The following is a 22,848-nucleotide window of genomic DNA, read 5'->3' as shown; positions in this document are numbered from 1 at the left end:
CTCCGAGGTGTATCCATTGTTGCTGACCTGTCCATCGTATGTCCAGCACTATCCACGTCCTTCAAGAGCGTTTGTCAGTCGTGTTAGATGAATTGCCTCAAAGAAGTGATGCTTTGGTCGAGAGAAGTATGACTGCTGGTTTGGTGTCTTATGACGGCCCATATCCCCTGCTCGTATTTCACGACTCGCCAATATTATGTGCATCTAGCAATCTTCAGGGCTCTACCCCCTGCACGAAAGTACTCTTTATCGTGCCAATCGTTCTGACATGCTAAATATAAACAGGAAAGCTGTGCGGACTCTGGACAACCTGAATCAATCCCCAACCCAGCTCGTCATACCTACTCGCCAAGACATGTGCCAGAAATGGCTGGCTTTTTTATTTTATTTTATTTTATTTTTAGATTAATTTTCTTGCTGCACGACTCACTGGCTGGCTGGCCCCCCTATTTACGCCAACAATGCAGAATGCCCCAGCCCACACCCCTGTAATGAAGTAGCCCGCCAGCCTGGTCCAAAGTGCCTTTTCTCGTGTCCGACCCATTCATGCGCGGGACAGGGGGTTTTCAGCCTCCTCTTCCCGGTTTTCACGTCTTGGCTTTTGTTAGATCGTCCTAGTCAGAAGCCAACAAAAGGCACTGACTCTTGTCCGCAAATGCAACCGTTTTACTATTGCGGCGGGCATCCTTCACAGCCAGGTGCCAGCCTTCTTTGGGGGTCCTTTTTGCGCATTCACTCCGTACAAAGTCCGTTGCAGCTGCCACACGAGTTCCCCCCAATTCTCCCCAAGCCGTAGTTGCCGTTTGCCGTGTTCCGTCTCTTCCCACCCACGCCCGCCAAATGTGTCGTCACCCTGGAGGAAAGAACACACGTAAGACGTCCACTTGAGGTAAACCGGTCGTGAGACGGTCAAATGGTCAGAACGTGCAATCTCTTCGCACCCGCTATTGGCCTTGATAGCGTCGTTTTCCAAACCTAGAGTCTGCAGCTTTACGAAGTAAGATGCGGTTTGGGGGCCGTCTTTTCTTTCCAATGGCTTCGATGCCCCTGTTTGGTTGTCCCAAACGCTCCGTCAGACCCCTGCGTGGCCGCGCGTACACGACAACTTTGTGTGCAATATTGGGGCCCCATTTTCAATAGCACTGCTCCATTCATCAGCTGAAGGCTCTTGTCGTCAATATCAAATTTGCAGCTCGTTGCGACGTCCCTCGCTCGCCTCGATATCTACGAAGAAACACCTCATCAGAAGCAAAGTATTCTGTATCCTAAAAACATTTTACGCATCTCCCCTCATTCCTGCTCCTATTCGATAAAGCCACACGTGCTGTCAACATTGCTAGGACGAAGAAAGCAGACTTGCGGCCAACATCTCTAAACGGCTGCGCGCGACCGGTCGCTTCTGCTCGGTCCGCGTTCGTGGTCCTCTTTCTTACGAAGCACTCTCACCCCTTCTCCCTAGTTTGCGTCGTCGCATTCCGGCCACGCCAGCGCACGTTTAAGAGATGGCGAAGCATCGCCTAGCCTCCCTCACGTGGGAAAAGGAAGACGATTAGGAAAATCGAAAAATAGGGCGGACAGCCGGCAATCTTACGACGGCGAACGACAATGGCGGGTACTGTCCTCTGATATCTTACCACGCGTCCATGAGTGATTATGCCGTGCTGGCACTCGGCTGTTCTTTGACGCACTCTTTGTCGTGGGGCGTGCCCGCCGTTCAAACGCCGTCCATGAAATACAGTAATCAAGCCTGCGTAAATACTGAGAGAGACGTATGGAGCAATGCGCCGCCTTTTCCAAACCCCCCAAAGTCCACTCGCCTCCCTCTGTCTCTGCTTTCCAGTGGCTGGCGCACCAATACCAGCCGCGTTTTGCTCCTGCAATTTAGAAGAAAATAACGATTCAAATGCGCCGGCTCAGCTCTCAGCCTACGATGCAGTTTAAAGTTGCTGTGCATTGCACGACGTGAAAGAGGAATTACCTAAAACCAAATTCCTCGTGGTACCCACTGAGCCACTCTCTACTCTTTCCTCTTCGTGCTTGCCCTGTTCCCCGTCTCGCGCCAAGACGTGTGCTAGTCCCCACAAAGGAAGCGAGCATCGCACTTGCCCTATCCTCGCATTCAACGGGTTCGTCTTTCCAGTCTCGGGGGGGCAAGTGTACTTACATGCCTGGCTCGCCTGACCTAGCCCCTTCCTGGCGTTGGTTTTTAGCAGACACCCCCTAACCTGGCAAGTTCGTATCTCATCATCTGTCTGCCCCTTGACTCTTTTTGGTCTTCTTTCTTCCCCTTCTTTTTCTTCTTTCGACTGTGGCTTTTTCCAGTCTCTCCCTTTCTTTCTCTCTCCGCTCCTGTTCGTCACGTCCTCGTAACGACTCTGGTTCTCTGCTTTTCTTGGGCCTGTCCGTCGCGCCGGCCGAGAGCAGATCTCGACTCCCCTTTGCTCTTTTCGTGAGCACGCCTGGTCCTCCGCCAAATAGCGCACCTTCGACCTCTCGATATACTGTCACCCAACGTCAACCTCTTCCATTTCTTGACGACCTTGCTTCGCCCCTCTTCACAATCGGCAGCACGAAAACACGCGACTCGCGACGCCGTCTCTTGGTTCCTCGATTGCATACATACACTCATTTGTTTCAGCATTGTTCTCCTTTTTGTATTCGCCTTTCCTCTTTCTCTCGTTTTTATTTCTCGTTTTTTATCGTTTTTTCCGGCTTCGTCCACCTCCTTCATTCGCCTCGCGAAAGAGCACAGCAGCTTCTCCCGATTCCCCGGTCGGCCACACACGCGTGACACACCTCCCATAGCCCGCAGCCCAATTTGCGATTCCGCGCTGCCACCGCATCGGCTCTGTCGACCTATCCCGTCCCGCCCCAAGCGCTTATACCTGTCCTATATACGTATCCTCTACCTGACACCTGCAAACGCCCACCATGCTCATCCAACAGTTCCAGCGGCCGACACGGCTGCTGGCTGTCCTCACGTCAATATGCCTCGTGTACCTGTGCGTCAACTACCTGCGGGGCGTCGACTTTGCCGCCTCGTGCAACTCGCCCGTGCGGCTCGGCGAGCAACCCGACGTCGCAGGCGAGTTTGGCATCACTCGCATGCTGGGCACCAAGCCGGCCACGATCCCCAAGGGCCCGATGGCCAAGGTCGCCAAGGTCGGCGTCGCCGTCAACGCCCTCGACATTCCCGTTGTGCACCGCGCCTTCAAGACGCACCAATACCACAACGAGCTGCATGGCTACCCGCACTTCATTGCCGACCGCGAGGTCGTTAGCGACCTGATCGACAACGACCGCATGCACCGCGGCTCCGGCGCCTACACCAAGCCGGCCTACCTGCTCGCCATTATCATTACGGAGCTGCTCAAGAACGAGTCGGAGCGCCTCGAATGGATTTTGTAAGTTTTGTCTCCGGCGTGTGCCCGCGACAATGGAACTCGTTACATAGGTACGGACACTGACCTTTTCTTCTTCGTCTGTAGCTGGTTCGACGGCGACACCATGATTCTCAACCCTTCGACCCGCCTTGAGACGTTCCTGCCGCCCAATACGAGCGACATTCTCAACGACGTCCACCTGGTCATCGCCTCCAACTGGGACGGCCTCAACTCGGGCGCGTTTGCCCTGCGCGTGCACCCGTGGACCGCGTCCATGCTGTCGGGCGTGCTGGCGTACCCCATGTACGAGAAGGAGCGCACGCTCAAGGACCGCTTCCGGGACCAGAGCGCGTTCCAGTTCCTGCTCACGTCGCCCGAATCGCCGCTGGCGCGCGACCCCCTGAAGCACAAGAACCACTGGGCGGAGGTGCCCATGCGCTGGTACAACTCGCTGCCCGTCAACAACGCCTTCTTTGCCGACGGCAAGTGGCTGTTCAGCCACAAAATGACGCCCGCCATGTTCGACAACGGCACGACAGACGTGTTTGACGACGGCCGCAACGGCAAGGTGCAGCCGTGGAAGGTGATGAAGGGCGACATGCTCGTCCACTTTGCGGGTACTAAGGGTGTGCGCGACAGCTGGATGACGCCGTGGCTCGACCGCGCCGAGGCGCTGCTGCCCGAGTGGAACAACCCGAACCACACGGCCAAGCTGGAGGTCGAGGTGGCCCAGTACTGGAGGGACTACGAAGAGGACATGCAGGCGCGCGTGATGGCGGCCAAGGAGAACGAGATGCGCGAGGCCCAGCGCAAGAAGGAGGAAGAGAAGAAGAAGTTTGAGGAGAAGAAGAAGAACGAGGAGCGCAAGAAGATTGAGCAGGAGAAGAAGAAGGAGGAGCAGCGCAAGAAGGACGAGTTGAAGCAGAAGGCCCTCGAGGAGAAGAAGAAGGCCGAGGCGGCCGCCAAGAAGAAGGAGGAAGAGGACGCGGCTGCCGCCGCCGCCGCCAAAGCCGAATCTGCCAAATCATCGTCGGACTCTTCCGACTCTTCAGACTCCTCCGACTCCTCTGACAAGTCCTCTGACGACAAGTCCTCTGACGACAAGTCCTCTGACTCCGACAAGTCTTCTGACTCCAACAAGTCCTCTGATTCCAGCTCCGACTCGAGCTCCGACTCGAACTCCGATTCGAGTTCTGACTCTACATAAAAAAATCCGTTCCGCGGCAACTAATACAGCACTTACTCTCGCCACCACCACCTTCACCCACGACTCATATTAAGCCCAAACATTATCGACGATACACATCCGGCGTTTCTTTTGCTTTGTTTGTCTGTTTTCATTTTTTACAAAACGCTAAAACGGGACAGAAGGAGTTTTACGGCCATTTCTTTACCTTTTTTTGTCTCTCCAATGTCATCATATACAAACATATTAGCCATGTCTTTCCAGATCTTGGGCACCTTCTTCCTTTTACATCTTCACCTCTTTTTGTATCTTTAATTGGCGTCATTTTGGGCGAACGTGAACATACGTTTTACGTTCCGTCTTCTCTGTTTACTTGGATCTCGAGTTGGATTGAAATGGCGCACAGGAGGGCTCGATATGGTCAATATAAACATGATCTACGTAAAAAGTGCTTATTTCCCCTTGTTACTATGCCCTATTCATTTATTATAGATTGCTGCCGCTCGCAGTTCTTGGGTCGGTTGGCGAACGGGTGGGTGACGGACTCTGCCGGCTCCCAGTTTATTGTGTAGCGAAAACACACATTGCGGTAAGATACCTGTTGAGGGACTTCGTTTTGAGGGAGCCCGGCGAAACACGTTCAACTCATGAGCAACATGGTCTCCAAAGGAACCGCTGCCAAACATTTTCTCGCCTAGAGAAAGGACAATGTCAGATTTGTGTACTCGTCGCCAAAGGAGTTTCAGTGGTACAGAAGTACAGCTGGACAATGTCAATTTGGAGTGATCCTGTGGGGGACACCAACAATACGACTTGTTTGAGGGGGCCGATATAGCCGAGAGACAATGCAGATTGGTGGCTTGTCTGTGCAAGACAAAAAGACGAGACACCAGGAGACAAAAAAGGACGCGCAAAAGGACGCGCACACGAAACCGGTGTGAAGGGAGAAAGGAAAAGGTGTCCTTGTCATTCGGCCTAGTGCTCGGTGAATAGCGGTCCATTTTAGGGAGCCTTGGCGCATTTAGGTTCCCCTTGGTTGGGGGCGTTAGGGGCTTTAGGGCTGCCAAGGAGAAAGGAAAGAACACCACGTCTCTGTTCTTCCAGTGAGCAAAATATCAACTTCAGTAATACTCATTTTCTTTGTGACCTACGAAGCGGTCGAACATCGAACATTGACTAGGAGAGAAGGGGGAGTCGGGCACTGTCTCCGCTTGTATTTCGTGAACAGACGCAAGGCTCGGCCAAGAGCTGAGAAACAGGCCTTGCACATTTTTTTTACTGTTCCCAATGTTTCGAAATCAATTGCTGCGGCTGAAAAAAAAGTGATCCAAATCGAGATTGGCTGTCGTTTGTCTCAATATTGGCCCTTTTTTTTTCTTTAATGCCGCGTTCGCGCCTCACCAAGCTACGTTGTTTTTCCACTCGGCCCAATCGAGCGGCGTCTCTTGCAGTCAAAAGCAAGAGTTGCGAGGGCTGAAGCCGAACAAAGATGGTGTACTGGGAAAGGGCGTGACAGGTTGGAGGGAGTTGGCGTGCAAGAAATGAGGACGGGCAGAAAGGGATGCATACCTCGGGTGAGTGGGAGTCTCCCTTGCCCATTCTCCCTACTTGAGAGCCTCTCGCATGCAGTTCAGGATTGACAGCATGCATCTCGTGTATATCGAACCTTTGCATTGGTTTCGCTTGTCCTTAAAAGTACATCTAATGGCGTGTTGAATGGCCTGATTTGTCTGTTCGAGGGGCCCATGGGCAAGGGAAAGCGAAAAATGGACTATGCGAATGAGGCGAGCAAGGACAACGAACTCATGTCGTATTATGTCAGCGTCTTGCCAGAAGTCCGCCGGGGTGAAGGGAAAAGAAAGCAAAGGAGCTGTGCGTGACAGGTCAAGGAATGTGAATGTGTTTGTGGCGACTCGCCAGAAGATTGGCCACATTAGAGGACCTGTTCGTACGACGTATGCTTGTTTGCATCCCACTTGATAGAGTGTGTCGTATTATACGAGATGTATCTTATGTATCTTCTGTCTTGCATAGTTGAGACGGGAAAGGCCTGCCCTAGCTAGGGACGGGCTGACTATTTTTCTTTTGTGTCCCTTTCCATACATAGGTAAATAAACGCAGCTGTACTTCTATACGGGGCAATAGTGTGTTTTTCTCTCGATTTTTGTATCCTAAACGAAAGTGTCGCCAAAAGTCCTGGCTACGTGGTCCGATCCAAGGAAACACGGACCAGTGAAACACAGAGGTTGCGAATTGTCTTCGGTTGGGGGTCATGCTGGGCCAAGACCAAACCAGGTCTAGTCCATCCCAGTTCAGCGATATTCGGGTAGCTTGGTACGGGACGGGAGCAGCTTTTATTGCCAAGCTACAGACTGGCGTCCAATTTATTGGCAAAACCCACGGAGAATTGCAATAGTCACATTCAGTGGCGTTCGACCTGTGCGCAGCTCCTTCCCACGGAAATACGACGTACATTCGCTACGCTGTCCGTTGCTTCCCATCCGAACGTACCTGCCCCGACCGTTTGTCGTTCACGTAAGATAAGATACGTGACATGTGGAAAAAGGCAGGCACCACCACAGCCATTTCCGGGTATTGGAGCCTCGACAGTGCCGTTGTTGGTGCGGGCCCTCCCTGTCCTGTCCTTCAATCTCCGTAGGGCAAAAGGGCGAAAACGGCCATAAGGCTCGCCCAGTAGCGTCTTCTGGGTTGCCAACAGGCACAATACCAGCGCTACCAGCACGCCAGCACTACTGCAAGCCACCGCTACTTGTACCGAAACCCCTGTCGTTGTTCCCTTTCGGCGCTCCCCTCGTGCCTTCCTTGTTGTGCGAGGTCCCCATTTTTTTCTCCTGCGACCTCTTTCCTGGTCCGTGGTATGTGTCTCGTCCAGCCCTGCATAGCTCTTTCCGCGCGTCGTCAAACGTCCCTTCCTTGAAGTCGCCAACTTCCGTCGTCGCTCGGCCGGACCTTTCTTTGCCAGACGAAACCCTCGCTTCTTCTGTTTTTGGTCATCGCTTGCTTCTTCCACCAGTTGTCGCCGTCCTTTCGCTGGCATCGTCGGCCATTGAGTTCTCTCACTCTCTCGCGCGACCGTTTCTGTCGACGTCATCTGACGCACTGTCGGTCGTCTGCATGATTACTGCATTTTTCCAGTCATATTTCTTCCATAGCTTCCAGCATTTCAGAGCTCAGCACACCATTTAGCCAAAAAGCCACAAGGAGAACGCATTCCACGATCGACGTCCGTTGCTAACAAACCGGCTCAATTCATTCGACTCGAGTCAACGTGAGCAACTAGTTGTAGCTGGGACACTCGCGCCGTGATCTCGTCTGGCGGCGAACACTAGCCCTCCCTCGCATATATATCCCACGTCGCATCGTCCTTCACAATGGGCCGCCCCGAGGACGTCGAGGCACAACTCGATGGCGGCACCAACGGCATCGCCGTCCAGTGGGACAAAGACCACGGCTCGCCCCTGCTGCCCACCAGCAACGGCGTCAGTGGCGTCGAGAGCAGGAGCAAGGGCGGGGGCGGTGGCGCCGAGGCCGAGTACACGGTGTCGGCCGCCACCAAGTATGCGTACCTGGCCGCGTACTTCGCCTGCAACGTCGCCCTGACCCTCTACAACAAGAGCATATTGGGCAAGTTCTCGTATCCGTGGCTGCTGACGGCCATCCATGCCGGGTCCGCGTCCATTGGCTGCTCTGTCCTGGAGCTGCGCGGCGTGGTGAGGCGCACGCAGCTGTCGCGCCGGGACGAGTCGGTGCTGCTTGCCTTTTCCGTGCTCTTCACCGTCAACATTGCCGTCTCCAACGTGTCGCTGGCCATGGTCTCGATCCCCTTCCACCAGATCATGCGCTCGACCTGCCCCGTCTTCACCGTGCTCATCTACCGCCTGCGTTACAAGCGCACCTACTCGACCAAGACCTACCTGTCCCTCATCCCCGTCGTCTGCGGCGTCGGCCTGGCCACCTACGGCGACTACTACTTCACGGCGGCCGGCTTCATCCTGACCTTTCTGGGCGTCGTGCTGGCCTCCGCCAAGACGGTGGCCACCAACCGCATCATGACCGGCCCGCTCGCCCTGTCGCCCCTCGAGTCGCTGCTGCGCATGTCCCCGCTGGCCTGCGCCCAGGCGCTGCTCTGTGCCCTGCTGACCGGCGAGCTTTCGAGCATCACGAGCGGCTTCACGGAGATCCCCATTGCGCCGCGCATGGCACTGGCCCTCGCGGGCAACGGCGCCCTCGCGTTCGCCCTCAACATCTCGTCGTTCAGCACCAACCGCCAGACGGGTGCCCTCACGATGACCGTCTGCGGCAACGTCAAGCAAAGCATCACGGTCCTTCTGGGCATCACCATGTTTGGCGTCAAGGTCGGCCTGGCCAACGGCGTGGGCATGCTGGTGGCGCTCGTGGGCGCGGCGTGGTACAGCGTCGTCGAGCTGGGCGCCAAGTCCAGGCGGTAGGACGCCCCGCGGCCGCCGCCCATGCCGGTGTCCGTGGGTGAGAGGCGGCTGTCGTAATTGCTGGTTATCTTCCTTTTTGTCGTTTTGTTTTGGCACCTCGTTGATTGGGTCGTTTGCTTTTCACTCAACTCCTTTTGCTTCCACGGCGTTAATTCCTTTAAAAGCAGGAACTGGCTGCATGGTACATGGCCGCAAGGGCTTTCGTGACGTCTTGGCTCCTCTGCAACTAACAATTCGTTTGTTTTCTGTTTTCTGTTTGTTGTTTTTCGTTATTGGTCTAGCTCATCATTACTGCCAGCGCGCCTTCTTTGTTTTATACTTTTTGGGTACTGGGTACGGGGTTCGCAGTTCTGGGCTTGGATACACACACATCGGAAGGGACATATGCTAATCGTTAATACATGATGGATTACGTCAAACTTCCTTACGTCTGGTACCACTCCACGTGATGGCATCCTCTTGCTATGATTCACCTGCCGCTGCCGGCGGATGAATCGTCTCTCTTTCCTACAACCATTGGTTCTATTTTGGGATGTAAGTCACATTAGCCGACACGAGGACGATGACCAACGAAACAAAACACACCCAGCAGCGGGGGCCAAGACGTTTACCCGGGATTGCAATCTATGCTCATCCGGGGGGAAAGGTTTGAAGTCGGTACGAGACTCGGCAATCAGTGGAAGGTATGCGCATGCAAGTCTACTGACAGTGGCTTTACATGCACAATTTACAGGAAGTCGATCTCTACCTTGCATTGTTGAGTAAACGAGAATAGAGATAAGCCCAAAGACTATGATAATTATCAAACAACACATTCGCTCACATCCGACTACCACAGACAAGACAGCATCCCTCTCATGGATCTTGATGCCATGACGCTTAGTAGGTAGCGGGGTCGATACCCGGCAGGCCGGAGAGCCCTGAAGGAGGTTAGTATTTGGGGTTTTCTTTCTTTCTGTTTTGTTCGGATCACCACCCTCCCCAGGTTCTACTTACACTTGTCGTCGCCAATGCTCTCGTGGGCCATCTGGGCCTTGGTGCAGGCGACGGCCTTGTCGTTGGCCTGGCGCGTCAGAGCGGCGCAGTTGTCGCCGGAGCACTTGGAGTCCATGGCCTTCTGCAGCGCGTTGCCCTTCCAGCCAAAGAGGTAGTCGCCGTGGATGCCGTAGCCCGTCTTGTCGCCCATGCTCCAGAAGAAGGGCTGGCTGCCGTCCGTGGGCCAGTCGGCCTTGTTGTTGAACTGCCGCGTGTCGAACATGACCTCGTACATGACCTGCGGGATCTTGACCGGGTGCGTCGACGGGCACGCGCCGCCGCTCTCAAAGGTGCCGGACGACGGGTACGCAATGTGCGACCGGTGGTCCGGGCTGTCCGTGTTCTTGCCGTCCCAGCACGACGGGAACGTCACCGTCACGCGCCAGCCGCCGCCGCACGGGCTCTTGGGGAACCCGGCCACGTCGGACCCCGTGCAGGGGGCGCCGCCAAAGGGGCTCTGCTGCATGTTGCTCTCGCAGCGGAAGCACACGCCGCGCGGCACGGCGCTGGCCTTGCGGTTCATGGGGTCGCCGACAATCATGCGGAAGCCCGGCTTGAAGGCCGTCACCTTGGCGCTCGCCTGGTAGCCGCGGATGTAGTAGATGGTGGCGCCGCCCTTGACGCCGAGGCCCAGGTTGGTGACCTGGGGCACGCGCTTGAACGTGCCGTTCTTGGCGCGGAAGTAGACGTTGGCCGTCCAGTAGTTGGAAAAGTCCTCGTTGTACGTGCACGAGGTGCACGTCGACAGCGTCGGCGGGTCGTGGACCGACGGCGTCATGGACGCGTTGAACGAGTTGCCGCCGACGATCTGGTGCATGTGCGCCGACGGCAGGTCGCCCGGGTTGACGAGGGGGTCGATGCGGTCAATGGTCAGCTGGGAGCAGCCAAAGCGCATCAGCTCCTGCGCGGCCGCGAGCTGGAACGCCGCCGAGGCGATGACGGACTTGAGAAGCATGTTGGAATGCGTGCCGTGGAAAAGGCGGGACGATTATACAATACAAAGTAAAACAGTAAAGGACGGGATGGCTCAAGGTGAAGCACACGACTCGAGGTACTGGACGACGACAGAAACAAGGAAGAAAAAAGCCAAGAAGGAACAGAAGAAATAGAAGAAATAGAAGAAAAGAGAAGAGAAGAGCAAGAATCGGAATCCGGACAGCCAGTGTTCTTCTTATACCAAGGCCTGGTCCATATTCTCGTTTCTCTGTTATGATAGTGGCATCCTCCATCTCATTTCATTTGGGTAAACCGAAAGCCGACCGGGGCCAGTCCTGTGTCCTGTGTCCTGTGTCCTGTTTCCTGTATCTAAAGTCTATTTTCTCATCCTACTATGCGTGCTCTTGTTGCCTATAGTGCGCTGTTTTTGATTGCCTCGTTTATGTTGATTGATATATGATGTATTATTTGTCAGTGTGTTCTTTTGTGCTGGCTTCTCCAAACCTTTCGTGCCCAGACTGTGGCAGCCGGCTGTAGTCTGACAACTGCCGCGGACCCGCTTCATCAACCGACTTGGACGAGGTTGACCATTCTCGGCGGTTAATATAAACATGTAAATCTGGGGAGAGGCAAAATGGAGTTTGGGGAAGAGGGCGGGCGCAAAGACAGGGAAGTCGGGCAATAGTAAATTGCGCTACTATATAAAGCCATCCCGGCCATTGGACGAGAGCGCTTCGGCTCTTGATGGTCCACATTGCAGTATATCGGAGTGTTGTCATTATCCCTACAAACCGAGTCCGACAGAGGCACATGGTCATGGCCGGTCTCTCTTGTCTTTATTGTTTTTTGGCTTTGCTATGATTTCGTCTGTAGTTTTGCTTTTCTCTTCTCCGACTCGGACTCGTTGTATCCCAAATCCAAGTCGGGAATATTCTTCCATCTGCACCTCGATCCGATCTTCTTTAACCGGTCATCACGGAGGCACGTGTTTGGCCTGATTTGGCACTGCAAAAGTAAACAAATAGACGACAATCCGACACATAAATCGGCGACAAGAACGCACGTATTTTACCCTTGCCGTCTATTGAATCGTTTCCAGATGCGGATCTGTCTTCGACTGGGCATCGGCTTCCATTATTGTCTGCATAATAAATCTCCGTTCCCGTTTACATTTGCGTTTTTTATCCTCTCTGTTTAACCGAACCTTATCTGACTATCTCGTGAAAGGCGAGGCCGGGTCGTGGAGCTCAGTCTACGTAGATGTATTCCTATGATCCTTTCATTCACCCAGTAAATTAGATGTGGACTCTGTTTCCTGTCAAGCTTTATTCTTAGAAGTCTTCCTTTTTCCCCCTGACCAGTCGGCAAGTTTTCTTAGCATGATAGGCCTCTTTCTTGTATTTTGCTGCCCAAAGGCCCAGACCATCAAGCACCGCCCACCCGTCTCCTATCCGTATCTACGTCCATCGGCATATACTTGTAGCACGTGGCGAGACCCCCTTGCGGGCAGTGAGCTTTGTGATGCCCGCCGCTGGTCGTCTGTCATCGAGGCGGGATCAATAAGAAGCACGGCACTCTCAATGTCTCGGCATTTGGCAACGGCAAAGCATGCCGTCTGCCATGTTTGACCGGGTCGAGTCAGGAGCATTCGGGGAATTATATATCATTTGTTTTATTTGTGTACATGGAAACCGATACAGGTACAGTGTGGCAGTTGTGCTATGCGACGCAAAAAGCGGTACGAGCTGGTGAATGGCGAATATTGATACATGGAGACAATGTGGCTGTCGGAGAGCCACGGCAGCAGCAGCAGTAGCAGCAGCAGCAGCAACAGTCTAGTTGTAAGACCACTTGCGCTCGACGCTCTTGCTGTAGCCACCAGTGCCCGTGACGGGCAGGTTCCGCTTCTCCAGCTCCTGCACAATCACCTTCCACCGGCCCACGGCCTTGTGCTTGTCAATGGGCGTCACGCGCCGGCCGTAGACGGACACGTTGGGCAGCGCGGCCAGTTGGCCGTCGGCGGCCAGCTCCTCGGCCAGCTTCTTGGCCTTGGGCGGGCGCACGAGCACGGCCAGCAGGTCGCCGACAGTGCGCGCCTCAACCAGGTGGGCGTCGGCCAGCAGGTGGCCCGTCAGCTGCAGGATGCGCTTGCTGATCTGTAAAGAAACGTTAGTGGTGCAAAAGTGCAGTGCGTTCGTAGAGTGACCCTTCATCCTACCGCAAACTTGAGGGCAACGTCATGCAGAGAGATAGACTTCCAGCTGGCGTCACCGGCCCACGACTCAACCAGCGCCTGGGCTTCTTCGACGGCCGGCGTGGCCACATCCTCTGCGGCCCCGGCCTCGGCCTCGGCCCCGGCCTGGAGACCCGCCACAACACCAGCCACGTCGCCGTGCACGCCCGCCACGCTGCCGTCGGCGGCCACGTCAAACTGCAGGGCCAGGGCTGCCGGCCCATCGCTGCCGCGCGCCCAGGCCCTGCCCGTCAGCAGCTCTGCATTCTGCGGCTGCTGCTGCTGCACGGCCAGCGCCTCGGACACAGCCTGCCGCGCCAGCACCTGCAGAACGGCCGGATCCGTCACGGGCGCCCTCGGCCCGAAGCCGCGGAACTCCAGAGACGGGTCCCAGTGCTGGTCGTCCTCCCACCAGCCCTCGAGGCCACCGACCTCCTCCAGCCCGGCGCCGGACTCGGCGGGGGTGTATGTCGAGTCGGCGATCTGGCTCGGCAAGGGCGCCACCTGGACCGCGCCCGGGACAGCCAGTGTACTCGACTCGTCGGGCAGCTCAGGCCACGCATCGGCCACGAGCTGCTCTTGTGGCTCTGCTTCGCTCAGTGCCTCGACGCCTGTCGTCGGCTCTGCTGGTTTTTGTGGGTCGGCGCTGCGGCGCGCCATCGAGGTGCTGAAGAGGCGGCCATGTATGAGGGAGGAGGGGGGAAAGGCGGGCCGAGAGGACCGGAAACGGGCTGCTGCGGCAGATGAGGGCGTCAAGGGCGTCGCTGATGCTGTGGCGTGGCATCGGAAAGCGCAATGGCTGCTGGGGCGTGCTGCTGTGGACTCGACCACCGCCGCGCCGGTCGGCTTCGGTAACCGTGCTATTCTGCGCATAGTGTAGAGGTGGAGTGGTAGGACGAGTGCATATGGCGGAAACGTCGTAGAGTTGTGGAGCGTCGTCTGTCGTCGTCGATGTGAGCTGCAAATACGACGAAGTTCGCCCGATATTTTTTTTCCCTGCAAAGGTTTAGCACCAAAAAGGCAATTCCGGCATCTGATTGGCTACATTTAGTCCTAACAAAAAGCCGGCAGGTACTCTACAGTGTGCAGCCACAGTGTGGCTTCGCGTTTGCGACAGCTTGCCCCATATTTTCCAGGCGGGTCACCTAAGTTCTCCCATAGAGCTCTCTCCAGCTACAAAGGAACGTCACCACCGTAAAAGTACTGGTACAAAACCAACAACACGTATTAACCGGCACCGCTTGATTGACGAGACCACTCAAATGGACGGATCACGACCGTCCGGCGACGGCAAAGGCCATGTCCGCAACAAATCGTCCACAAAAGGTACGCCTCCAGAACGAACATCGATGTCGATGTCGATACGAAAATCACAGATCAAAGATCACAGTGACGACTGACAAAACAACAGCAGCAAGGCCACGATCGTCCACAAAAGGCCCGTTGGACGTAGACGAGTATGCCATCTGCCTGAGCTCTCTCCGCGGCAGCAGTCACCTCGCTAACTGTCGATAGCCCCCTCTCGCAATCAACACTCTCGATACGACCACAGACAGCCGCCTCCGCCTCGTCACAACTCTCTCCTCTCTCTCCACCACCACAAACTGCGTCCATCCACGGCCTGACGCCCTCGCGTTATACAAGTGCACGGCGACGAAGTCCTGGGCAAGGGCCCGGCTCGCCCATGAGCCAATCGTCCCAGCAGTCACCGCCGCCTTCGCGTGGCGGAGGAGGTGGTGCTGCAGCTGCTGGACTCGGCTTAAGCATTGATGCGGCCGTCTCTGGCAAAACGCAATCACAGCGAGCCCCGTCGCCGCGCCCAAAAGACTTCATCTACCTGCTGCGGCCCGAAATCTACCACCCACTGCCGGCCACTGCTGCCGGCGCCAATGTGCCACAGCCTTTCCGCATATCGGATCGCCAGCCCAATCCAGACGAGGCCGTCGGAGCCGCCGATCTGTCTGCCACCGCCTTGTCCGACCTGCTCGCGTCTGGCCACTTCCGCGCCGCTGCCATCGTGGCCGCCCGCCAGCTTGTTGCCCAGCCAGATCCGACCGACCATGCCCGCATCTTTTCGCTCTTCTATACCCGCCTGGCGTGTCTGCTGCTGCTCGACATGACGTCGCTGGCCGCCCAGGAAGCCAAGGCGCTGGAAGATCTAAACAGCCCGTTTTATCGCGGCGAGGCCGACCCCAACGACCCGTCGGGTCTGCCGCCCCACCTCGCACCATGGGCGCTGCGCGTCCTGCACGTCCGCCTGCAGGCGCTGGGCTTTGGCGATCCCCGCCGCGCCGTCATGAGCTACTACGAGCTGGCCCGCGAGGCGCGCGTGCGCATTGCCGCGGCGCTGGTGACGCACGACAACTCGGTGCGCGAGCTGTGGAAGGCGCGTCTGTCTGAACTGGGCATCCAGGTGGCCGGCGCGCTCATCGAAATGGACGACATGGCGGGTGCAGCGGCGCACTTGGCTAATCTGTCGACCCCTTCCTCTGCTTCCTCCTCATCGGCGCCCTCGACGACGACAGCGACACTCGCTACCCGCCGCATCGACATGGCCAAGGCGCTTCTGTGGCTGCAGCTGGGCGACGTGGACGCTGCGCGGGCGGCCATGGGGCTCGACGGTGCCTCGCAGGCCGCGGGCGATGACACGGCGGGCTCGCCGTTTGAGACTGGCAAGAGTGGTGATGCGGGCGACCTCGCACCTCGCGTAGTGGCCGCTCTCTGCGATATGGCCGATGGCGAGTACAGGAGAGCGCTGGCGGCATGGCGCGCGCTCCGGGACGACGCGCCCGACGACGAGATGATTGGCGTCAACCTGGCCGTGTGCCTGCTGTACGTCGGCCAGATGCAGGAGGGCCGTGCTGTGCTCGAAGAGCTCGTCGACGCCGGCTACTCGTCTCACACACTGCTCTTCAACCTGTCCACCATGTACGAGCTGTGCACCGACCGCGCCAAGGCTATGAAGCTGAACCTGGCACAACGCGTGGCCGACCAAACGCACGCCGACGGCCAAGCCTGGGAGAAGACGAATGCAGACTTTAAACTCTAGGTCCATCCTCCATGACAGAAAACCAAAAAGAAATGCCAATGTATTTTTGTTGTGTGTAAAAGCGCCCAAAGTGACAAAAGAAACAGTACAGTTGCGTAGACGCGAATCTCACAACTCCCACAATTCCCACAATTCCACTCCATTAAGTGTCCCCCCTGCCCGCTCCTGTATTGTATTTTCTTGCATCCAAAACGTCCATAATGCCTCGTCCGGCCGCCACCTACACCTTGAGCCACAGCTTTATGACGCCCGTCACGTACTCGGCAATGTCCGACGCGCTCATCTTGGAGTCGCCGTACACGCGGTCGACAAAGGTAATCGGCACCTCGGCAATCGTGTACCCCATGGCCTTGGCCGTCACCGCCAGCGCCATCTGCATGCCGAACCCGCGCACGTCGGTGCTCTCAAACAGCTTCTCCAGCACCGACCGCTTGTACAGCCGGAACGAGCCCGTCAGGTCCGACACGCCGGGCCGCAGCACCGTGTCCGCAAAAATGTTGGCGCCCTTGCTCGTCAGGCGGCGCCGCAGGTCCCAGCCGTGCACGCCGCCGCCGGCCGCGTAGCGCGTGCCCGTGACAATGTCGTAGTCGGCCGTGGCCTGCAGCGCAATCATCTGCGGGATGAACTTGGGGTGGTGCGAGAAGTCGGCGTCCATGATGATGATGAAGTTGCCCTTGGCAAACTGCAGGCCGTGGACGTAGGCCGTGCCGAGGCCGAGCTTGCCCGTGCGCGTCTTGAGCACGACGTGCGGCGCGTAGACCTTGACGAGCTGCTTGGCGACCTCTTGGGTGCCGTCGGGCGAGCCGTCGTCGACAATGATGAGCTCCCAGTCAATGTTCCTAGGCCCAGCGTCAGCAGTGTCTCCCTCGTCATTCTTGTCTGTCTTGTCCGGCATGTTCTTCTTCTCTTTCTTCCTCTTCTTCCGTCCCTTGTCAAACGCACTCCTGAGTAAAGGTCCGGTTCAGCAGCCAGGCGACCACGGGCAGGTTCTGGCGCTCGTTGAACGTCGGCAGAATCACCGAGTACTTGTTCTTGGTGTTCTTCGTAGGCGCCATTGTGGGAGGATGGGGAGGTGTTTTGGCAAAAAGGTAAAATCGAGGATTGGGAGATCGTCACCGGTCGGGTCAAAAAGTATTGTTGGGAAAGTTGTCGCGAGATGCAAAAACGAACGAGGATGGAGCGATCACAGCTAATCTCGCGATGCAAATGCAGCAGTGGACAGCTGTTCCCCTTTTTTGGGCGTCTGGGCCAGGGGTGGTTGCTGAATTGGGTCGCCCACGCGAAATAAGCTCCATGCGCTGTACCCAACTAAGCTTTTGGTGGGCTCTGGGCCTGTATTTCAGCGGTTGCGACGCGTTACGTTAGGGAATGTGCTTCGCCTGGGCGCCTCTAGCCTGTCCTTATCGTTATCGCAACATTGAACTTGTTCTCGACTCTTTGGACTTTTGGCTGGCGGATCATGTGACAATGCTGGCCGACTGTTCGAAATCGATTCAAGATGTAGCTATGATTACACACCTAGCGTACGAATGTACATTGGCAGCAATAGCATGATGGAGACGGCAATGCAGTTTATTTCGGATCAAGCGGGAGAACGCGAGTTCTTGTGACTTATAAATAGCGATACAAGGCCCGGTGTCTCTATGTGTGGACAATTACAAGAATTATAGCAAGAATTCAGCGAATGAATAAGACAACACCCCGAGAGCGACAATACAGTCTATGACACGGCCGATATCCGAGGAGGCCTTGCTCCTGCGCCCAAAACGCCTTTGCTGCCAGGGTGCGACGTATGTATGTATCCAGAAACAAGCAAAGCCAAAGCAATACCCAGAAAACCAAAAAAGACAAAAGGATAGGACGAAGAACTACAAAACGTATGTGGTATAATGTCGGGGTGAAGAACATAAAACACAGGCACAGCAGACAGACACCGCACGCAACGTCAACGCAAGGACGGCTTGCCCTACGTCTTCCCCGCCTCAAGGTCGGGCGTGTGCTTGTCGTCCTTGGGCCGCTTGCCCTTGAGGTTGTTGTAGTGGTAGATGCCGAGCTCGCGGTCGTGGGCCAGCTTGGCGCGGTCCTCGTCCGTCAGCGGCACGCCCTCGATACCCTTGACCCGCTTGCCTTCGAAAAACATGCCGAGACCGCCGAGGGCGCCTGCCATGCAGCCGAGGGCGACAAACAGGCCCGTCGACCACGAAGGCCGGTCGTACCGGTTCATGCCCCACATGAAGCCGGCCAGGACGGCTTGCAGAAACGTGTTGGCAATGTTCATGCCCAGGACAAAGAGAATGACCCAGTGGCGCGTCGGCGGTGCCCGCTGGCCGGTCAGCGGCTTGTCGGGGATCTTGGACTCGGGGAAGGGGATGGCGCTGCAAGGGGTTTCGGCGGGCACGCTGCCCGGGCCCGTGGTGCTGGGCAGGTCCTGCGAGCCCGGCAGGCGCAGCCAGCCGCGGTGGATGCCGGCCAGGCGGCGGATGCCCTTTTCCTTTTTGCCGATGCGCCACTGGAGGTAGTAGTACATGTCCCGAAAACGCCAGGGGGCGAGGCCGAAGCCGGTGACGCAGAAGAGGCCGTTCAAGATCTGGCTGTCGACCTCGATCCACTTGCGGCGCGGAGAGTTGATGTCGTTGCATGTCGGGTAGCACATGGCCGGGCTAGCATTGCACAGCAGCAAGAACAGCATGCCGCCCCATGCGACAACGTTGAGGCCATACAGGACCACCAGAAACCCGATGGGTGTCCGGGCATAATGCCAAAAGGCGACGGCGCCGTGGTGGAACGACTCGCCCGTGGAGTACTTGGGCGGGAAGTGGTAGCCGTTGTCATAGTCGTTGTACAGGTCGGCATCGGCAAGGACGTTCGCCGGGGGTGTGCTTCCTGGTGCAGCACCGTCTTCGTTTCTGTTGACGTTTGCGTTTTGGTGGGGTATTTCGTCGGCCGACAGCGTCGGGCGGACAAGGGTGGCAGCAGCACTGCCCTCTTTCTGTTCCGCGTCTCCGGCGGCGGTCGCATTGGCGCCGTATGTTTTGCTCGTGTCGGCGTTGCCATTCGGGTATGAAGACGAGAAGTGTTTCTGCTCGTCGAGTGTCTCGAGTGTGCCGTCGCCGCCTTTCGATGGCGTCCGCTGTCGCTGTTGCTGCAGCGCCTTGTTACGTTCGTCAGGGTCGCTGGCGGTAGACGAGCGGGTGCGCCCCGTGCTGGACCGCGAGCGCGCCGCCGTCATCACGGTCGACGTCATGTCTGCGGTGGCTGCGAGGAAACCAGGCGGCAGGTTGGACTCCTGAAAGCTCTTGGACAGCCTGCGCGGGATGCTTTCGGAGGACCGCTGGTTCGGGTTGCTGAGGGCGGCAACGGACTCGCGTCGCTCGCGGCCGACGGTGTTGCGGCGGTCGCTGAAGATGGGATCGTTGCTCGGCGCAGTGGGAGACGTCTGCGAGGTCTGTGAGGTCTGGTAGGTGTGCGAGTTGTCGCTCCTATCGATCCTATCGCTCCTGTCGGCGGGTACAGAGCTCATTTCAATGCCTGGCGAGACCGTCGCAGCAGGAAAGGGTTCCAAGGGAGAAGTGGGCTCGGTCGGTTGCCCCATGATGATTGCCACTCTGGAGAAGGTGAAATGCTGGGCATCCGATGGGTGTGAACAAGGGGGGAAAGAAAGGACAGTGGCGAGAAAATCGTCGCCGCGTCACTGCCACAGAGTGCTCCGCAAACACGAGTGCGCTGATGTCGTCCGTCCAATTCAATCAATTGGATACGTTGGATCAGTGCGCTCGGTACGATGACTTCGATCGATTCGCAAAGTCAATCAGGTCAATGGCAAGTCAAGACGAAAAGCCAGTGACGCAATCAACAAAACAATCGTCTGGGAAAGTTGGCGCAAGTCACGGCTGCAGGAAAACAGGGCAATTCGTGGTTGCAACGGGAGACGGCAGCGAAAACACACGGAACGAAACACAAGAGAGGACCAGAACGAGAAAGACAAGGAATGGAGGGCAATCGGCAAATGGAAAACGGCAGATTGCAAGTTTGGGATGGTATGCGTTCCAGGCGATTTAAGGCTATGGGTGGATGTTGGGACAATTGAGCAATTGGGCAATTCTCGTGACCCGATAGCAGGCTGAACAGAAAAACAAGAAATGGAAAGACCGAGAGAGGTGCGTCAGTGCAGGCACGGGGGAAGCGACGATAGAGTCTCGACCGGTCCACGAAAGCACGGGGTGACGGGGCATTCGCAAAGAGCGAGCAGGCAGGTAGAGCGGAGCAAGTAGATGCAGGAGGCAGGTGCGATGGATATACGGCGTATTACGACGCACGAGGAAGTCACATACAACGTGATGCGGAAATACAGCGAGCGACAGGCGACCTGCCGCATCCGTATATCGAAAAGAGGAGAAGCAGCAGAATAGGCCAGCAAAGCGGAGGGAAGATTTTGCTTTTCTTTTGCATGTGTTGATCTTTTCTATGCGCTGCCGCCGTATATTTACACACTAATGGAGCGCTAAAACCCCGCTAAGCCCCTGGAAAGAGGTCCTCTCGTCCTGTCAGCGTTTATTTAGTACTGGCTTAGTGGCCTATCGGCAGCGACGGTGGAGGAAACAGAGGGAACTTGGTGCTAGTTTCCAGGCACAGAACGTGGTTTCTAGCAGCCTCCAGCATTAAGAGTTCCTCGGTTGGCAAGCCAATACCAGTTAGTGAGCAGGAACTAGGTGCTAAGAAAAAAAGGCAATCGCTGCACGAGAGGGAAGAACAAAGAGGAGGAAAGTAAAGAAAAAGAACAGTGGACAAAGCAGAGGGAAACAAACCAACACAGAGTATTCACATAGTAAAGATGTACACGTGAACAGGTTCACGATAAAGCTGCACATTTACATAATGCTACCCAGAGTACGATGGACGTAACATATCATGTGTAAGATACTGTTACTGATGGTCTTTGCCAGACGTTGCCGCCAGAGGGCATTGAGAGACAGAGTGCAGAATATTCCGTATGTATCTTACACATGTTCTGATCAACTGGTGTATTTCATACGGCAGCAACCGTGGGCGATAGGCACAAAATTGACGTCAGTGACATTCTCCTTTGCCAAAATCACTCCGGCAAAGGACGCAGTGGTCATTGGACAGTCCCATTGTGTCATTACAAGTGGCCGTTTTGCATAAAGCCCTGAAGAAAGGCTGAGCCAATATTGTCAGCCACCGGAGAACCGTTCGGTACGTAATCAGGAGGACGACCCTCTGTGGCTCAGTCAAACGTCAGTTTAGGCGACTGGAAAATAAATGGTGCACGACGTATTGGAGTTCACATGGTGTAGGGGCAAAATTGTAAGAATTGTTGATATTCAGGCCAAATCGGTAGGAAGAAAGGGACAACGGACAAAAAGAAAAACGAGGTTTGAAAAGTGAGCCAGCCACTTCTATATTACGGCTACTACGCGTACGTCCCATCTACTTTCATTATTGTCTGCCACTACTTCTTCGCCTCCAAAAGCCGCTTGGACTCCTGCAGGTCATACTTCTTCATCCACGCCCGGCCCATCTTGGCTTCGATTTCCGCATACAGACGAAGATTCTCGGCCGTCTCTTCCTCCGCGTTCAGGACAGCCTTGCGGCCCCGGCGGCCACGAACACTGCTCGCGGCGTTGGCCAGCTGCTGCTGTGTGTCTGTGTCGATGCCAGCGACGAAGTCCAGGACACCGGTCGTCTGCGTCAGCTCCTGGCTACTTGCCGCGATGAGATCGCTAAGTCGAGCATGCACCATCTTCATCTCTTCCAGGGTGAAACCCATGATGTCGTTGGAGTGAAGAAGACGAAAGGGAAGAGACAAGTCGAGGTTGGCAAACTATGGGGCGTTCCAGCGAAGAATCGAAACAGTGCAAATGCAAGTGCATAAAAATAAAATAAATAAATCTTATCTTATTTGTTGCTTGCCATCGAATGACGATACTTGCCGGCCTGAAAAGAAGACACTACATGACACTTTCGAAGGATTCTTTCAACGTTTTATAGTCGTCCGCTCTCATGTTGTTCAGTCTTCTGTTCAACTGACAAATTATTGTTCGACAAAGACGGTGAGATGGGGTATGGATTGTACTGTTAATTTGCACGTTGTCAAAGCTTAACAGTATTCATTGTTCAGGTGAATCTAAAATCAGCGTAACATGTTACTGAAATAAGAAATATTATCAATTTTATTCTATTCTATTTCATTTACATAAATGTACCTGACAATTTATTGAAAATAATATACGCTATAAATATCCCATGTAAAAGAGGCAACGTTAACTAAACTAATTGCAACGAACGGTTGCAGGTCGTTGCTGCTCAAAAGAGGTCGTTTGATGCAAGGCTGAAATAAGGCCCACGAAACAATAGTTCATATGCTATTGGCACCGTTCTAACTGTCTGGTACTGGCGCTTGGCGTATAGTGACGCTAGAGCTCTTCAATGGAACAATTGTGGGCCTGAAAGCAAACAAGTTCAGAACCCGCGCTAAGAAATTTGTCCAACACAGCTTTCCTAGTAATTGACCATCTAGGTACAAGAACAAACTTCCG

At 55.6% G+C, this 22,848-nt stretch overlaps 8 protein-coding genes across 8 annotated transcripts; 3 read left to right on the top strand and 5 right to left on the bottom strand.

Annotated features, from left to right (window-relative positions):
* Positions 1 to 2,931: 2,931 nt before the first annotated feature.
* On the top strand, positions 2,932 to 4,590 carry SPBR_02676 (galactosyl transferase gma12 mnn10 family protein; the record flags this gene model as incomplete). Its single annotated transcript, XM_040760979.1, has 2 exons — positions 2,932 to 3,404; positions 3,489 to 4,590. The coding sequence occupies 2 exons, from the start codon at positions 2,932 to 2,934 to the stop codon at positions 4,588 to 4,590; spliced, it is 1,575 nt and encodes a 524-aa protein (XP_040620127.1).
* Positions 4,591 to 7,961: 3,371 nt separating this feature from the next.
* Positions 7,962 to 9,038, top strand: SPBR_02993 (uncharacterized protein; the record flags this gene model as incomplete). Its single annotated transcript, XM_040761296.1, has 1 exon — positions 7,962 to 9,038. One exon carries the CDS (start codon positions 7,962 to 7,964, stop codon positions 9,036 to 9,038), a length of 1,077 nt encoding a protein of 358 aa, XP_040620126.1.
* Positions 9,039 to 9,917: 879 nt separating this feature from the next.
* On the bottom strand, positions 9,918 to 11,028 carry SPBR_02965 (uncharacterized protein; the record flags this gene model as incomplete). Its single annotated transcript, XM_040761268.1, has 2 exons — positions 9,918 to 9,958; positions 10,035 to 11,028. 2 exons carry the CDS (start codon positions 11,026 to 11,028, stop codon positions 9,918 to 9,920), a joined length of 1,035 nt encoding a protein of 344 aa, XP_040620125.1.
* A 1,816-nt stretch (positions 11,029 to 12,844) lies between these two features.
* SPBR_02875 (uncharacterized protein) lies at positions 12,845 to 14,115 on the bottom strand (the record flags this gene model as incomplete). The annotated part of the gene is made up of 2 exons (XM_040761178.1): positions 12,845 to 13,165; positions 13,228 to 14,115. The coding sequence occupies 2 exons, from the start codon at positions 14,113 to 14,115 to the stop codon at positions 12,845 to 12,847; spliced, it is 1,209 nt and encodes a 402-aa protein (XP_040620124.1).
* Positions 14,116 to 14,504: 389 nt separating this feature from the next.
* On the top strand, positions 14,505 to 16,291 carry SPBR_02606 (uncharacterized protein; the record flags this gene model as incomplete). The annotated part of the gene is made up of 2 exons (XM_040760909.1): positions 14,505 to 14,568; positions 14,799 to 16,291. 2 exons carry the CDS (start codon positions 14,505 to 14,507, stop codon positions 16,289 to 16,291), a joined length of 1,557 nt encoding a protein of 518 aa, XP_040620123.1.
* Positions 16,292 to 16,511: 220 nt separating this feature from the next.
* Positions 16,512 to 17,346, bottom strand: SPBR_03150 (dolichol-phosphate mannosyltransferase; the record flags this gene model as incomplete). The annotated part of the gene is made up of 2 exons (XM_040761453.1): positions 16,512 to 17,232; positions 17,297 to 17,346. 2 exons carry the CDS (start codon positions 17,344 to 17,346, stop codon positions 16,512 to 16,514), a joined length of 771 nt encoding a protein of 256 aa, XP_040620122.1.
* Positions 17,347 to 18,257: 911 nt separating this feature from the next.
* Positions 18,258 to 19,883, bottom strand: SPBR_02693 (uncharacterized protein; the record flags this gene model as incomplete). Its single annotated transcript, XM_040760996.1, has 1 exon — positions 18,258 to 19,883. The coding sequence occupies one exon, from the start codon at positions 19,881 to 19,883 to the stop codon at positions 18,258 to 18,260; it is 1,626 nt and encodes a 541-aa protein (XP_040620121.1).
* Positions 19,884 to 21,761: 1,878 nt separating this feature from the next.
* On the bottom strand, positions 21,762 to 22,079 carry SPBR_03362 (uncharacterized protein; the record flags this gene model as incomplete). The annotated part of the gene is made up of 1 exon (XM_040761664.1): positions 21,762 to 22,079. The coding sequence occupies one exon, from the start codon at positions 22,077 to 22,079 to the stop codon at positions 21,762 to 21,764; it is 318 nt and encodes a 105-aa protein (XP_040620120.1).
* Between the last annotated feature and the right edge of the window lie 769 nt (positions 22,080 to 22,848).

The sequence above is a fragment of the Sporothrix brasiliensis genome, assembly GCF_000820605.1.
Source record: "Sporothrix brasiliensis 5110 chromosome Unknown Cont17, whole genome shotgun sequence".
In the NCBI taxonomy this organism is placed as follows: Eukaryota; Fungi; Ascomycota; class Sordariomycetes; order Ophiostomatales; family Ophiostomataceae; genus Sporothrix; species Sporothrix brasiliensis.
Note: the sequence above shows the minus strand (reverse complement) of the source record. Positions and strands in the feature narration are given on the sequence as shown.